The sequence below is a fragment of the Terrapene carolina genome, unplaced genomic scaffold (assembly GCF_002925995.2).
Source record: "Terrapene carolina triunguis isolate 2854851 unplaced genomic scaffold, T_m_triunguis-2.0 Scaffold69, whole genome shotgun sequence".
Lineage (NCBI taxonomy): Eukaryota > Metazoa > Chordata > Testudines > Emydidae > Terrapene > Terrapene triunguis.
The window spans coordinates 31,816,099-31,833,722 of NW_020664420.1; the positions used below are offsets into that span (position 1 = coordinate 31,816,099).

General features: G+C 44.1%; 1 protein-coding gene across 1 annotated transcript in view; it reads left to right on the forward strand.

Moving 5' to 3' along the window:
* The window catches only part of IPO11 (importin 11), a 247,488-nt gene that overhangs the window by 55,473 nt on the left and 174,391 nt on the right, over positions 1-17,624 (forward strand). Inside the window, exons 13-15 of the mRNA XM_026649109.2 lie at positions 1,751-1,841; positions 4,659-4,706; positions 5,353-5,458. Of these exons, the coding sequence (XP_026504894.1) occupies positions 1,751-1,841; positions 4,659-4,706; positions 5,353-5,458 (245 nt within the window). The remainder of the gene's footprint in view (positions 1-1,750; positions 1,842-4,658; positions 4,707-5,352; positions 5,459-17,624) is intronic.

Consider the following 17,624-nt stretch of genomic DNA (forward strand, 5'->3'; position numbering starts at 1 on the left):
TCCTTACAAAACATAGAGAAAGCTCTGCTCTATAAAGTATACAGTCTAGATCAAAACATGAAATAAAATTGACGGTGATTAGAAACATAAAGGGCTAAGGAATGGGAGTAGGGCATAGTTACATTATTAAGATTACACATTAATTTAGATTAGTTACGTACATTTTGTGACTGTTTAGTGGAGGCTTTTAGTGGTATTTTTCCTGCCTCCTCAACATCAACTCTTGCCAGATTCTGGAGTTAGTATGCCTGTTTAACAGTCCTTTCCTAGGTCAAAAAGACCAATATGTGGAACAAGCACACCAAACAAATATTGGGTTTACTTGCCCTTCTTCAAAGAGAGATTCCATAGCTTCTCTGGCTTCCTCCAACACTCTCCTTTTTCTGGGTAGAGGGCCGGATTTATATAAACCTGTCTTCCAGCATGCCTTATGCAGTCCTGGATTACAGTTGGCTGCTAGGAAACGACTTTCCCAGAAATCCCACTTTATTAAGGGAAGTTTCAATCCATGCTGCTCTTTGAACTCCACTTTTGGGTACTACACTTAGGAGCCTGGATGTTCATGCATAACTCAGAATACTTCCTCCGGGACCTCTACTCTGTTTTCCTAGAAAGGAAGAGAATTGAATTAGATTGTTTTTAGAATGAGGGCTGCAAAGAGCTCTTTTTGGTCCCTCCCTAAACAGTTCTGCCCTGTTCTTCTTCAATTCATTGTTTTGTTTACCCTTCTCCTTCCCCCTCAGTTGACTTTTGTTGTAGAAATGAGAGCAACATGTTGTTTCAAGAACAGATATTCCATTTTCATTGATCACTTAATACTGGTATTCAGGACTTGTTACTCAATCCTGTGCACGCAGGGATGTACTCTGTGTTTTTTATTGGAGTCCAAAATACACTAAAGGAGGCAGCTTATATCTCTATGTATGTAAAATTTTACTAATACCTTGATTCCCTCTACTTCAATTTAAATATATACACAACACTAAAATTGCAATAAGTCTTTTTTTAAAATTGCTCTGAGAATTGGGATTATCCTATTTCTCCCCCCCCCGCCCCCCCAGTGCTCACCACATTGTATTAGAAATTCTTGTGTATCACCTCCATTCTTATTTGCAATCATATAACATTCATGTGATATTGACAGCAATTCCTTGTACATGGGAAAAGAAAAAATGTTTGTATATTGTTAGCTGTCTTTTAATGCATTTTAATAATTGGAAAGAAGGAGCAGGAGCCTCTTTGTGATCAGTCAGCTCTCTCCACAGACTAGCAGTAATCTATAGACCACAGTTTAAGAGCCACTTGGGTAAAGTTCTACTGTATGCAAGACATTAGTAGCAAAGAACTGAAATATATGCCAAGTGAAAATAGAGCAGAGAGATTTGAAGAATACATTTTGGGTAGCTTTGTTAAATATTGGAAATCTAGTATAAAGGTGTAACTTGTTTATTATGCATGCTTTAGCAATAAAAATTGACTAATTAAATTTATCTCAGTTATTTTCTGATTTATTTAGTAACTGATCAGCAAACTTAGAATGTAAACCTTATATTGTGATACTACTGTATCAAAATCTTGCTCTAATTGAACATGCCGTATTGTGACAAAATCACTTTCAGTAAGTTGTAGTGCTGGAGTGTTTTCCTTATGATGTATTTAGTAGTTTAAATGTATTTATTTTACTGTATATTAAAACTAGGCTAGACTTGTCTTATTTAGGTTTTATAACAGATTTGTTTTACTTTTTCAGCCATGCACAGAGGTTCTTTTTATTGATATTTTCCATGAATATAATCAAACCCTTACTCCTGTGCTTTTAGAAATGGTTCACAGTCTACAAGGTAAGATTTTAAAACTGTTCTTAATATACTGGAATTACTATGCTATTTCATTTTGTGCAGACTGTATATTAATCCTAATGTTTATGTATTTGTGAAATCTAAATTTGTATCCTAAAATATTTCCCCCTATCTTTCAAATAATTCTAAATTATATTGGAGATGTTTTGTAAGTATATTGTGATGAAAATGAAGGGTATATTTACAGAAAGGAAATATTATGAATTTTTGTTTTCATGGACCTAGACTGTATGGTGTCTTTAATAACTATATAGACAACATAGGGTTTCAGGGCTGAAAAGGAGGTTATTCAATGTTTATGGTTAGATTTCTTTAGCTGGGGCAAAATTTGGAGCAAGGTCTGTTCTTTAGTGAGGATTTAGAACTCATAGGATTTTCTACGAGTTGCTGAGCACCTTCATAAGTCCCGTAAGTCATTTTACAAGGAGCTTACCAAGAAGTCCTTGATTTGTTTAAACTGTCCGAAAGAGTTTATGATGTGTCTGACATCACTGCAGAAGCCACAGAATATACTTTTAGGAGATGATGCCAAAGCTTTTCAGTCATCCCAGACGTTCTAGGTGAGGTGAAGAATCTTTGGTTAGGAAAGATCAATCCTTTTCAATTAGACAGAGGTTCTCTTGGCCAAGCTGAAAATAACCAGGAATGCAGCTCAGTCTCTGAGTTTCACAGTCAACCTAAAGATGTTAGCAGGCCTCACGGTACTTTTCATGATGGTAACCTTTGTTTTTACTCCGTGCACCCTGTTGTCCCCATAGTGTGCATCACAGTTTATTGAAGAGATTCTTGTGGATCATCTCCATTCTTATTTGCAGTCAAAAAACATGTATGTCATATTCACAATAATTCCTTATGGCACATAGAAAAAGAAAAATGTTTGTATATGGTTAGCTGTCTTTCAGTGCCATTTAACAGTTGGAAAGGAGGAGCAGGAGCCTCTTTGTGATCAACCAGCTCTCTCCTCAGACTGGCAGTGATCCATAGACCACAGTTTAAGAGTCTGTAGACCTGTCTACCCTGTAGATCCATGCAATCAGTTGTCTTAGTGTGGTCAGGCGTCAAGACATTTTAATGGATGATTGCAGAAGTTGGGCCTTAGTGCTGCTGTTTGCTAGCTCTATCTGCTTCATTCCTAGCCAAGCACAGATTTTGAGAGATGTACCGTAAAACCGTAGAATCAATTTTCACAACCCAGTTACTTTTCATTTCCCACTTCTTGGGGAATTAACACATCTTTCTTTCTCCTTGGCTTGGTATTTCATTATGTTGGATTGATAGGTTTTGAAGATTGTGAAAGGGCTGCACTCTTTACTACAGATAGGTTAACTCAGTTTCTACTGACATAGTTTTGTTCTTAAACCTAGTGACAATGCCCATTGTGAGATTTTCTGCAGACTGATCTTATTTGCCATAGAAAATAACAACAAATGTCACTAGTTCTGCTTCCAAGCAGGAAGTTGTGAAAGAGTATCAATGGACTCTTTCCTGAAAGACTAGAGTTTAATAGTGAGGGGATGTCCTTCAGCATTTTCTCTGTTTTTTTCCGATCCCCAAAGTTTTTCACAAAGGAGTGCCAGAGAATGCCATATGACCTTGATAGCTCTGATGTCCACCTTCTGAGGTTATTCGAAGGGAGCTGCCTCTATTTCTTCCCCATCAGACTCACCTTGCAACCTGGATCAATGTCCAAAACTATGTTATGGATTTTTATGATATATTTTGAATCTGTACCTAGAGACCTTGAATATTTAAGATCTGAGATTGTTTGGATGCTTTGGTTCTGTAGGAATTACAGGTTTCTAGCATGGAGGTGGCAGAATTAGACTCCCTTAAGGTAAAAATCTGGAAATGTTTGTCACTCCTCTGCCAAAAGCTTTTTTTGAGTTCCCAAGGTAGGGCCTCCACATTATTAGCTGTAAATACATTTGAAATTGTGAGGTCTAAAGTGTTGTCAGCATGGGAATTATCATTGCCGAAATTGTTTATGGCATAAAAAAATCAAAATTAAATGTTTAAATTGTTAGAACTTTATTATATTTAATTATATAACAAACAGTTTTATGTAATGTGTAGAAGTAACCAGATGGTCACTTTTTCTGCAAAAAGTCATTACTTGATAGCCATTCTTTACCAATTCCTATTTTTTTCCAGAGTTTTTTTACTTACTTACCTTTATGAGTACTCTGTAGCTGCGTATTTTATGATAAATGTAATTAAGTACAACTGCCAAGGTGACAAAGTATGGTACAATAAGGATTTGAATTTCCTTTGCTTTCTTCAATGAACATATTGTAGATACTTTTCAATCAAAAATTCAGTATTTCAGTAAGGCACAGGAATATTCTTGATATGCAGTATGTTCTCTAAATCAGAATGGGTCCTCCCTTAGAGGTTCGAAAAAAACAAAAGCATCAGTTTAACAGTGCTGTACTCTTTTAAATACAGGATGCATTACTTTTAGGTTTGTATTTATAGAGAGGATATTTTTGATTATATTGCTATGGCTGTATATTTTGATTCTTTGCTATGCACTACTTCACTGAAATATATGGAGATATACCTATCTCATAGAGCTGGAAGGGACCTTGAAAGTTCATCAAGTCCAGTCCCTTTCCTTCACTAGCAGGACCAAGTATTGTCCCTGACCGATTTCCCCCCCCCTCCCTAAATGGCCCCCTCAGGGATTGAACTCACAACCCTGGGTTTAGCAGGCCAATGCTCAAACCACTGAGGGTCTTATAGTCTTTGTTTAGTTAATGCATTTTTTCTATAATTGCTTTTATTTTAACTTTATTGCAGGACCTACGAATGTGGAAGATACTAATGCTCTACTGATTAAAGATGCTGGTAAATTAAATTTCACTTTGCCTTTTAAGGAATAAAGCTCGTTATGTATGTGCCTGACCTCTATAAAATGTCTGAGAAGAATTTGTGAGATGTAACTTTGACATTTTTGAAAAATAATATCAAAATTATTTTCTCATAGAACTGAGTTTGAGCAGTTCAAACAGCAGAAAGTATAGGCAAGAATTTTAGGAATAAGGTATTTAATAATATAGTACTTTTCAGTACTTTTGCAAAAATTAATCCCTCAGCACTTCTGTGAGGGAGATATTCTTTCCATTTTACAAGCAAGGAAATTGAGAGCTGGACAGATGACTTGTCTAAGGCATCTGATGGAATCATTGGTTTAGAACTGTGGAGCACCTGACTCCTTTAACTGCTGTGAACACTACATGACACCCCTCTCATGAGAACTTTATTTATTTGTAACTAAAGAGAACTCTGAGGGAAGTTTTGTAAGGTTTTGTCATTGTTTTACTCAAATCACTCCCTTTTTAATTTCTCAATTTTCAGAATATAAATGTTGGATAATATTCCTTACTGCACAAAAGTGATCTGAGCATAATTTTCAAGATTTATTCAATTTCAGTTTTTAGAATTTTAACAATGTTTGACTAGAGCAAAACTTAGTTTCTCTGTTTTTCTCCAGTCTACAATGCAGTTGGGCTGGCAGCTTATGAGCTATTTGACAGTGTGGATTTTGATCAGTGGTTTAAAAATCAGCTGCTAGCAGAGCTACAAGTCTCTCATAACAGGTGAGCACCCTAATCTTTCTTTGTATCTTGGCTGTTTAAGTAATTTGTTGATACAAGTGTGTTAAGATGGGGTATGAAGGAAGTGCAACTCTGGTGAATATTCATTGTTTAAACATACCTGCTAAATGAGCAGAAAGGTATAAAATATTTACAGATGACTGATGTGTACACAAAAGGGTGAGCTTCCTGAAGCCCTTCACTTTTGATCTTATGCTTTTCAATACATATGTGATGGCTACTTTTGATTTTTTTGTAAAAATTAATGTATACCTTTCTTCTTTTATACATCTGAATTTTATTAAATTTTCTCAGTACAATAAATAACACCTTTAATCATTCAGCTCACTTTGAGAAAGGCAAATACCAGTGTACTGTCCTGTTTTATATTTGATCTTTGTTTAATTCAAATGCAAACTCTCCACCCTGCCCCCAATAAACTAAAGACATGGTCACAGAGATGGATTCAGTGGGGAGAAACAGTTAAGAGGGAGTGATTAATAGGAGGGTGTCACTTAAATAATATTGCTTGTGCTATTTGTGTCTGCCAGTGGTTTTCTGCCGTAATTGTCACTGTCACATTCTGGGGTGCAACTCAGATCAGTGAAAGGTTGTGTCACTGCTTATATTATAACTCTCTGAGTGCCCCAAAATGCTTCTGCTACTTGTAGCTCCCAGCCTGGGACACACATGCAGCCAGCATGCACTTTGTGTTCTCTAAACTGTACAGGCGTGATTCAGTCGCTTTGGATCCAGCAGTTTGCCAGCAGTTATCCTGTTTGTTCCTTTAAAGAGACTGAACTAAACAACTTGCCACATTAACTGGAGTTAGCATTCACTTTAATTCAAACACAGCACTGTTGGTTTAGATAAATAGTAAAACAAGTTTATTAACAAAAGAAGATAAAATTTTAAGTGAGTTCAAGTATAAAAGATAAATCTAGAAATGGTTACAAGCAAATAAAAGTGAAAACACATCTTAAAGTCTAAAAACTTAATCTAGCAAGGTACAGGCTTTGTTCAAGATGGCTTTTCTCACCCACAGTCTTCCAGCAAGATGGTGGCTGAACCCACCGCTCCTTGATTAGGATCTCCTCCAGAAGCCCAAATGTACGGGTTCCTTTGTCCTCTTAGGTGAATGAGATAACTTGGGGTTTTCTTCCCCTTTCATTTATAGTTCAGTGAACAGTTGAAATGTATTCTTCTGAAGGTTATCCCTCAGAATAAAGTTTATTCAAGCTGTGAGGAAGGTGACATGGAGTCTGGTGGTGAAAGAAGCTTTATGCTGTTTTTTTTTCTTCTGCTGTTGTTTGCTAAAATGCAAATTGTTCTGCTTCCTGCAATCTCCTCCCCCTGCTGTCTTGATGGTCCTGTTTACTGCTTATATGTAAATTGTGGAAAACACACATTCCTTTTTTTAGGATAGGTTTGTTTAACAACTTTACCATCTGGTCTTGAACATGTGCTAGTAACATCCTACAGGGGGAATTTATAATGTTACATAGAATATTGATACATACATTTTACCATGATGTTATTGGCCAACAAGTTATTTATTTTCAAATGACACCTCAGTGCATATTTTATATAAAGATTATTAGAATACTTTGTAGGGTATGAATTCAGAGTGCTTAGGGTCACAAGTCACCTTGTCTGCTTGTTTTGGATTTAGGAATCCAGAGATCAGGCTACCCTGAAACTGGTTAACTTACTTCCATGCTGTGCTAGTATTCACCGCTGGGGATTTACAAATATAATTCAGTTTTATACAAGGTGGAAAGTGCTTCTAATGTTACACAAAGTAAAATGTCTGTAGCTTTCTTTTCTGTAGAGTAGGTTGTTTTTTTGGAGTATCTCAATGTGATAGGTTTCACAGAAGAGCCAAGAGAATTAACAAAGGATTAGAAGGCATGCCGTATGTGATAGACACAAGGAGCTCAATCTATTTATCATAACAAAGAGAATGTTAAGGGGTGACTTCATCACATTTTATAACAGAGGTGGGCAAACTATGGCCCGCGGGCCACATCCGGCCCGCGGGACCGTCCTGCCCGGCCCTTGAGCTCCTGGCTGCCCCCAGCCCCTCCCCTGCTATCCCATCTCCCCTGCAACCTCAGCTTGCTGTGCCGCCAGCGCTCTGGGTGGTGGGGCTGCGAGCGCTGGCGGCCTGCCCCGGTGCTCTAGACTGCGTGGTGGCGTGGCTGGCTCCAGCCGGGCGGCGCGGCTGCCAGTCCTGGTGCTCTGAGTGGCATGGTAAGGGAGCGGGGGGATTGGATAAGGGACAGGGGTTCCCGGGGGGGCAGACAGGGAGCAGGGGGCAGTTGGATAGGCGTGGGAGTCTCAGGGGGCCTGTCAGAGGGTGGGGGTGTGGATAGGAGTCGGGGCAGTCAGGGGACAGGGAGCAGGGGGTGTTTGATGGGGGATTAGGGGGGGCACGGTTAGGGACTGGGGGTCCCGGGAGGGGGCGGTCAGGGGACAAGGAGCAGGGGGGTTTGGATGGGTTGGGAGTTCTGAGGGGGGCAGTCAGAGGGCGGGAAGTGGGAGGGGGCGGATAGGGGGCAGGGTCTAGGCTGTTTGGGGAGGCACAGCCTTCCCTACCCAGCCCTCCATACAGTTTCGGAACCCCGATGTGGCCCTCAGGTCAAAAAGTTTGCCCACCCCTGTTTTATAAGTATCTACATGGGGAGCAAATATTTATTAATGGGCTCTTCTATCTAGCAGACAAAGGCTAGATGGCTAGACCCATTTAGACTGGAAAAAAGGCATACATTTTTAAGTTTGGGTAATTAGCTGTTGGAACAACTTATCAAAGGTTGTGGTGGATTCTCTGTGAGTGGCAATTTTCAATTCAAGTTTGGATGTTTTATGTAGAAGGTCAGACTAGATAATCACAATGGTCCCTTCTAGCCTTAGAATCTATGATAGCCCTGTATCATAGAAAATGTTGTTAACAAATTATTTAGTTACTGAATGTGTAACTTTTAAAAGAAAATTTGATTATATTAACATATAAATTATAACCACATAGAGCCTGAGTGTCCTTGTGCCCTATACCAAATGCATAAAGGGTGAAATAGGCCCTGCTGCCCCTCATTTACTTCTTACTGCTCCTGGCGGCAAAAAGGCATCCCAGCTGTGTCTGCCTCTTGATGCACTTTATATACTCGTTTTTACAAAAACAGTTTACAGATGTTCTGTTTTCAAGTCCTTCCTGAAAAGGATCCAAAAGCAAGAGAAGGCTACCTCAAGTTAATTGTTAGACAAGTCTCTGTGTGACCTGCATCAGATCTGGGCAACAAGACCCCTCAGGACCAGTGAGCTCTGAATCCAGAAGTGCCCCAGTAAGCTCCAGATCACCTACTAGCTCCTGAGACCCTACTACTTCTAACACCACCCTGACTGCAGTCTCTAGTAGGGTGAAGTGAAACATTCTTCTCCTGGTCTCCACAGATAAAGAAAGGAGCATCGCTCCTCTGAAAAGTTTAGGGACAGGTCCCCTTCTGCTGATCTGACCAAAAAGAGGCTGAAATCATCTCATCACCTCCTACTCTGAGGATTTCATGGCCTGAATTGGGTACCACTAGAATCTGTATGGAACACAGTACCAGACTCTCAGCGCAATATCTGGGATCAAGGCTTACTTCCTCTGGTACTTGCATCTCTCTCAGCACCAGTTGCGTCAGTTCTGACTACCTTGGTACTGGCCATTCCCTCACTGTGAAGAGAGAAATATTGTTAATGACATCTTCACAGAGAATAAAATTCATAGGGGCAGTGTTAGTCTCCACTACAGCCAGAGCTTACCTGCCCTAAAACAGATTAGATTCCATGACCATCCTTATCAACCAACTGCAGAATCAACCATGCACCTTAGTGAGAATGCTTGAGTCTTCTCAGGCCTACCACATTCATCATGAGGCATGCCAGACTTCACCTGCCCTGCATCCAGGGATTGGTAAGGTCTGTGTACCTAAGGTCTGCTCTCTGCCCCAGGATTCCTCACTGTGGACTAGAATGGTAATCTCCAACCAGTCCAGGTTTGGAAACACTGTCCTGTAGACCAGCAGTATGGCTCTTTGTTAGTCTTTGTTTTTTACTGTGATGTTTAAATGTATTCTAACATTGTATATAATCATGTTTCATTGTTTATTGATAATACTGCTAGCAACAGACTTATGAAGAGCAGGAGATATTCAGAGTTAATGAGTAATGAAGCAGTTTAAAGCGTGTGTGTGTGTGTGTGTGTGTGTGTGTGTGTGTGTGTGTGTGTGTGTGTGTATAAAAATATATGTAAAAATCACTAAATGTTTTATTTATGTAGTAAGTAATTTTTTCCAGAGCAGACATTTGTCAACTGACTAATAATAAATATAATAGTGGAGACTATTTTGTACAGCACTTACTTTATATGTATTCATATTTTTTAAAATTTCTGTAGGTAGGCTTGCAAAAGTTGTAGCATACTGAATCTTTCAAACTGATGACCTAAGGGGGGGGTGTATCTAGGATAGGTCAGCTGAAACACAAAGTCATACATAGTTTGGATGTGTAGTCTGTGTAAAATGCAATTGTAAAACTTATATAGATGATTGCACTTATCTCTTAATTTTTCTTTGTTGCTGTTTCTGTGAAGTATTTTGGGAAATGGGTTATATAAAAGATTATATTTTACTAATTTTTGAGTAAGAAATATAAACAATGTTGAGGTTTAAAATCCCACAGCAAGTTCCTGATCCCTTGCTCAAGGCTTGTGTAAAAGAGTTTTGGGTGGGAAGCTATCTAAGGGTATGTCTACACTACGAAATTAGGTCAATTTAATAGAAGTCGATTTTTTAGAAATTGATTTGATACAGTCGATTGTGTCCTCACTAAGTGCATTAAGTTGGCAGTGTGCGTCCACAGTACCAGGGCTAGCGTCGACTTTTGGAGCGTTGCACTGTGGTAGCTATCCCACGGTTCCCGCAGTCTCCGCTGCCTATTGGAATTCTGGATTGAACTCTCAATGCCTGATGGGGCAAAAACATTGTCGCGGGTGGTTCTGGGTACATGTTGTCAGGCCCCCCTCTCTCCCTCCCTCTGTGAAAGCAACGGCAAAAAATCGTTTCTTGCCTTTTTTCCTGGGTTACCCATGCAGAGGACATACCACAGCAAGCATGGAGCCCGCTCAGCTCACTGTCACCGTATGTCTCCTGGGTGCTGCTGGCAGACGCGGTACTGCAGTGCTACACAGTAGCATCCCCTTGTCTTGCCTTGCGGACGGCAGATGGTACAATACGACTGCTAGCCGTCATCGTCATCCCATGGGTGCTCCTGGCCGACCTCGGTTAGGTTGGTCGGGGGCGAATGGGCAGACATGGGTGCTCCTGGCCGGCCTCGGTGAGGTCGGTCAGGGGCACCTGGACAAAAAATGCGAATGACTCCAGGTCATTCTCTTCTTTAAGTTTTGTCTAATGGAGATTCAGTCCTGCCTGGAATATCATGCCAGCTGGAGGCTTCTGCCTCAGGCTGCTCTCCCAGTCAGCAGCACCGCGTGGTCGCACCTACCCCAGCCTACCCCTTACTCTTATGGCTCATGAAGCCTGTACAGTAGTAAGGAGCAGTTCAACTATAGGCTGAACAAGTGCATAATGCTAGTAGAATGTGCCTTTGGACGTTTTAAAGCTCGCTGGTGCAGTTTACTGACTCGGTTAGACCTCAGCAAAACCAATATTCCCATTGTTATTACTGCTTGCTGTGTGCTCCACAATATCTGAGTGTAAGGGGGAGACGTTTATGGCGGGGTGGGAGGTTGAGGCAAATCACCTGGCCACTGATTACGCACAGCCAGACACCAGGGCGTTTAGAAGAGCACAGCAGGGCACGCTGTGCATCAGAGAAGCTTTGAAAACCAGTTTCATGACTGGCCAGGCTACGGTGTGAAAGTTCTGTTTGTTTCTCCTTGATGAAAACCCGCCCCCTTGGTTCACTCTACTTCCCTGTAAGCCAACCGCCCTCCCCTCCCCCCTTTGATCTCCACTTGCAGAAGCAATAAAGTCATTGTTGTTTCAGATTCATGCATTCTTTATTAATTCGTCACACAAATGGGGCCATAACTGCCAAAGTAGCCCGGGAGGGGTGGAGGAGGAGGGAAGCACAGGGGTGGGGTAGTTGTAGGGGCACCCCCTACAATGGCATGCAGCTCATCATAGAAGCGGCATGTCTGGGGCTCTGACTCGAGCGGCCATTTGCCTCTCTGGTTCTTTGGTAGGCTTCACGCAGCACGGCTGCGGGTCCCTGTTATAACCTCTGTCTTTCATGCCCTTGGAGATTTTTTCAAATATTCCGGCATTTCGTCTTTTGGAATGGAGTTCGGATAGCACGGATTCGTCTCCCCATACAGTGATCAGATGCAGTACCTCCTGTTCGGTCCATGCTGAAGCTCTTTTGCGATTCTGGGACTCCATGGTCACCTGTGCTGATCAGCTCTGCATGGTCACGTGTGCTGATCAGCTCGCCACACTGGGCAAACTAAATGAAATTCAAAAGTTCGCAGGGCTTTTCCTGTCTACCTGGCCAGTGCATCTGAGTTGAGAGTGCTGTCCAAAGCGGTCACAATGGAGCACTCTGGGATAGCTCCCGGAGGCCAATACCGTTGAATTGCGTCCACGCTACCCCAAAGTCAACCCAGCAGGGTCGATTTCAGTGCTAATCCCCTCATCGGGGAGGAGTACAGAAATCGATTTTAAGAGCCCTTTAAGTCGACAAAAATGGCTTTGTCGTGTGGATGGGTGCAGGGTTAAATCGATTTAACGCTGCTAAATTTGACCTAAACTCGTAGTGTAGGCCAGGGCTAAGTGTTTTGGAGAGAGCAGGGGGGTTGAAAATTTATTTACCTGACAACTCAGAGGGAAGGCGTGCTGCACCTGCAGAGGCTAGCCATGGTTACTTCAGCTCATAGTCCACAGAAGCAGCTGTGACCTTGCTATGTTGCCCCCATGCTCTCTCCCCCATGCGGTTATCATCCTGTGAGTGTGGACAGTACAGTAACTCCTCACTTAAAGTCGTCCCGGTTAACGTTGTTTTGTTGTTACATTGCATGCTCCCTTCTAACCTCTTTTGGCAGCCGCCTGCTTTGTCCACTGCTTGCAGGAAGAGTAGCCTGTTGCAGCTAGCTGGTGGGGGCTTGGAACCAGGGTGGACTGGCAGCCCCCATTCAGTTCCCCCTATCAGCTCCCTGCTCCCCTAAGTTCCCTGTGCAGCAGCTGCCCAGCAGGCTATCAGTTGCCAGCAGTTCAGCTATCCTTCCCCCCACTGCCATGTGCTGCTCCTGCCCTCTGCCTTGGAGCTGCTCCCTGGGTGGTGCCTTTTTAACTTACTCACAAAAAAGTGCCACCCACTGCGGCGCTTTTACTCACCCCGGCGGTGCTTTTACTGACAGGGCGGGACTCCGGGTCTTCAGCGGCGGGCCCTTCACTAGCTCCGGGTGTCTTCAGCGGCACTGAAGGACCAGCTGCCAAAATGCCGCCGAAGCCCCGCGGAGCGAGTGAGGGTCCCGCCGCCGAAGACCGCGACACAACGGGTGGGGCGTTTTTTTGTGAGTGAGTTAAAAAGGTGCCACTTTTGGGGAATGTGCTCAGGGGGAGTGGGTGCTCAGGGGGAGCGGCTGCTTCCCCTGCTCCCCCCCAGCTACACCACTAGCCAGGTGGTGGATCCTCTGGTGCCGGTGGATACACAAAGTACGGTGCCGGCCTCCTTGCCCTCCCCTGATGAGGCGATTATGGCCCCTCCGTCCCGCAGGAGGACTCTAGGGCCAACTAAGAACTATTAAAAAGGGTGGCATCAAGCCTCAACCTCCAGGCAGAGGAGGTGGAGGAGCTCTTGGACTCCCTGTTTAACGTACTATCTGCCTCGGTACCGGGCAGGGTGGCCTTGCCTCTCCACGAAGGGGTGGCAACAATTTCAAATGCCCTGTGGCAAACCCTGGCCTCGTTGGCCTCATCTCTAAGAGAGCGGAACGCAAGTATTTTGTGCCCGCCAAGGGGCATGAATACCTATACACCCACCCTGCCCCTACCGCCCTGGTGGTTGCGTCGGTTAACCACAGGGAGCGGCAGGGCCAACCAGACCCTACTCCAAAAAATAAAGATTCAAGGAGGCTGAACTCATTTTGAAGGAAAATTTATTGGTCCTCGAGCTTCCAGTTACGGGTGGCAAACCATCAATCTCTTCTGGGCTGGTATGAGTTTAACCTCTGGGGCTCTTTGCCTAAGTTCGAGGACTCCCTCCAGGAGCGTGACAGGAAGGAAATCAAAGTGGTGGTGGAGGAGGGTTCAGCGGCTGCCAGGGCAACCCTGCAGGCAGTGTCAGATGCGATGGACACGGCTGCGCGGTCCATGGCCTCTGCGGTGTCCATGAGAAGGGAGTTGTGGCTCCTGCTCTCTGGGCTGTCCAGTGAGGCGCAGACCACCTTGCAAGACCTCCCATTTGACGGCAAAGCTCTGTTTGCGGAACAAATTGATATAAAACTGCATGGCCTGAAAGACTCCCGCACGATGCTTCAGACTCTGGGCCTCTATGTTCCGACTCCAGCTTAACCTAAGTTTAAGCCGCAGCAGGCTCCCGCCCAGGCCGCCCTCTCTAAATACGAGCCCGCTTATAAAAAGTCGCAGAACTATAAGAAATGCCCGCAGAGGCAGTCTCTGCCTGCCCCCCAGCCTGGGTCCTCCTAGGGCAAACAGGCAGGGAAACGGTGGTTTTGACGGGACACCTTGGGGCACCTGCCAGTTCTCATCAGGGATCCACCCACAGTAAAGCTTCCCTTCTCCAACCGGTTGTGTGCTTTCCTCCCAGAGTGGTTGTGGCTGACCTCGGACCGATGGTTCCTCAGCACCATCCCCCGGGATTACACCCTCCCGGTTTACCTCCAACCCGCCCAACCACCCTCTGCCCCCGTCCCTCCTGGGGGACCCGTCTCACAAAGCTCTGCTCAAGCAGGAGGTGGGGCAGCTCCTTGGCTTAAGAGCGGTGGAAGTGGTGCCAGTGAAGTTCAAACATAAGGGTTACTACTCCTCCTATTTCCTTATCCCAAAGGCCAAAGGGGGCTCAGGCCCATCCTGGACCTGCGAGGCCTGAACCAGTTGATGGTGAAGCTCAAGTTCCGCATGGTCTTCCTGGCCTCCATCATTCCCTCCCTGGATCCCGGGGACTGATACGCCACCCTCGATCTACGGGACACGTACTTCCACGTCCATATATTCGAGGGGCACAGGCGCTTCCTCCGTTTCACGTTTGGGCAGGAGCACTACCAATTTGCGGTCCTCCCGTTTGGCCTGTCCACTGCCCCCAGGGTATTTACAAATTGTATGTCAGTGGTGGCGGCCTACCTCAGGTGCTGTGGGGTCCAGATCTTCCCCTATCTGGATGACTGGCTGGTCAAGGGCAGCTCCCGGTCACAAGTGCGGGATCACATGGCGTTCCTTCTGCCCACGTGCACCACTTTGGGCCTGTTGGTAAATGACACCAAGTCCACGTTAGTCCCGGTACAACGCATAGAGTTTATCAGGGCGGTCCTGGATGCCACGTCAGCCAGAGCCTCCCTCCATGGGACAGGTTTGAGACACTGAAAGGGCTCTGTAGCGAGGCGACGACTCACCTGTGCAGCACCTCCTGCTGGTCATCCTGGGAATTAGCTTTCCAGCCTCCGGAGCGCCCTCTGCAGGTCAGCTGATGTCTTGCCTGCTGCTGGCCCCGTGTCCCTCCTGGACCCCGGTGCCTCTTTGCCTTGTGTGCTGCCCCCTGGCAGTGTCCCCACACTTTGGGTCTCCTCTCCCTGGGGAACCCCTAACCCCCATCCACACCTCGCCTCAGTGGCTGTTGCCAGTCACCATCTAGCCCCTGCTCACTGTGGCGGAACTGCAATCTGTAAACCACTCATCACTGGCAAGGGGGATTTGGACCTGCTGCCTTTGCCTGCCCTGGGCTGCATCTCTGCAACCCCAGTACCTTTCCCGGCCTTTAGCAAGTCCTGCAGCCTGGGGGTTTTCCAGGCTGGAGCTCCCTAGCTCCTCTGGCCTTCCCCCAGCTCTGCTCCTCTCTAGATACCCTGCTCAGTCTCCCAGACAGCCAGGCCCGTCTCTCTCCACAGCTAGCGAGAGACTCTTCCAGCTCCTGGCTCACTGGCCTTTTATAGGGCCAGCTGTGGCCTGATTGGGGCATGGCCCCAGCTGTGGCTGCTTCCCCAAACAGCCTAGCCTATTGGCTCCCAGGGGCAGCCCTTTCTCAGGGCTGTTTTAACCCCTTCAGGGCCGGAGCGGGGTAACTGTCCCGCTACAGGCTCACGCCAGAGCGTGCCTCCAGCTCTTGGGTTACATGTCGGCGTGCACATATGTGGTCCGCCATGCCAGACTCAGGATGAGGCCCCTCCAGCTCCGGTTGGCCTCTGCGTTCTCTCAGGCCAGAGACAGGATGGACAAAGTCCTCACTGTGCCCGAACCAGTGATCACCTCCCTACCATGATGGTCCTCCCCCGGGAACATGCTTCACGGGGTCACACAGAAATGATAATGACGCTAGTTTGGAGTTTAAGGTATTAACACATTTTATAACTTTGTGGTTAGAAACACACAATTAAAGTCAGCATAAAAGTATTCCAAAACTTATAACACACACAAATAAATATAGAAGTGTTACTTCTAGGGGAATTCTGTGCCAAAAACCAAAAAATTCTGTGCACAATATTTCAGAATTCTGCAAAATTCTGCATATTTTATTTGTCAAAATAACACAATATAATCATGCCAGTTTCAAGTATTTTGGTAATTTATTTCACAATACCTGTCAGCAAGTATGTCTTTACAATACAGAAAAAAAAAGTAAAAGATTCAGGAAAAGTTTTTTTTGACAGATTCCTTACTAGGTATATTAATACAGAACTTTGAGTAATTCATTTAAACTACAGCTGGCTGTTCTGGCACCACAGTGGCCTGTGGTGGGTGAAAGGTGGAATTGCAGCACTTTTTGAGCAGAATGTATTTTCTGCAGGGAGGAGATGAATTCTGTGTCAGACATGAATTCTGCATGTGCGCAGTGATGCAGAATTCCCCCAGGGGTAAAGTGTGATTTGAGATTTTCTCACTCTCACCAGATGCTTCTCTCACCAGCAGGGTAATTCTCACTCATACATGGAAAGACAGCACAGCAGGAGTGCGGGGAGAGTGAGTGTATGAAAAATACAGGGCAGAGCAGAACATTGATTAACAAAGTTACTAGTTCTCAGTAGTACTTAAACTTAAACAAAACAAAAATTAAACATCAAACAATGAATTTTCACAGAGCTCTAACAGTGTATAGTACAGTTCCAGATTCTTGAACATACATAACAAGACAGTTACGAGCTCAAGGTCAGTTCTTTAAGCAACAGCAAAATAGCTTTGGTAAGCTAGTAATGTTAGATCAGCCTTAACATATGAAAATTCAAATTTTATTTCCTCACAATTACTATGTGCTCTGGATGAAAAACAGACAATTGAATTTAGGCACAAGTACTTAGTTACAAGGCATTAGGTTAAATCCTGTAAATCAGTCCAATTGTGATTCATAGGAGACTATTTCAAATCTTAAGCCTACTTTAAGGCTCTATTCCTTTACTATTGCTAGTATAATCTTTTTTGGTAATTATGTGGAATCCTAATTTCTTGATAGTATCTATGGAAGTGAATTTTATTAATCTGGAATTGCAAGTCAAGGACCCAGAACAATGGTCTGGATTTCTGGAACAAGAATCTGAACTACAAGGTTCAGGATTCTAGAAAGGCAATATTTTCATTCTCCAAGGCCAAATTCTGACTTTTCAATCTTCCTATACATTAGAGCCAAGTGGGATTTATCTCATTTTTCCTTTTGTTGTTCTGGTGTGGTGATGATTTCTTCTTGATATCTTTGAGCTTCAGGAAAGCACTTTCTTTCCTAAGGCTACTTATATTTGAGACTTTAGTCCTTGAAGGGTCTAAAACCCAGGTTCTTGTTCATAAAGGATTTTTAGTTAAAAGATACTCTCCTGGAAAAGCAAAATCACTGAACACTGAGAATTCTAGTAACTAGTATTTGTCCGTGCCTGTGCCCTTTCTCTACTTGTGCTTCATGCCAAAGATATAAGGCAGTGGTTCTCAACCAGGGGTTCACGTACCCCTGG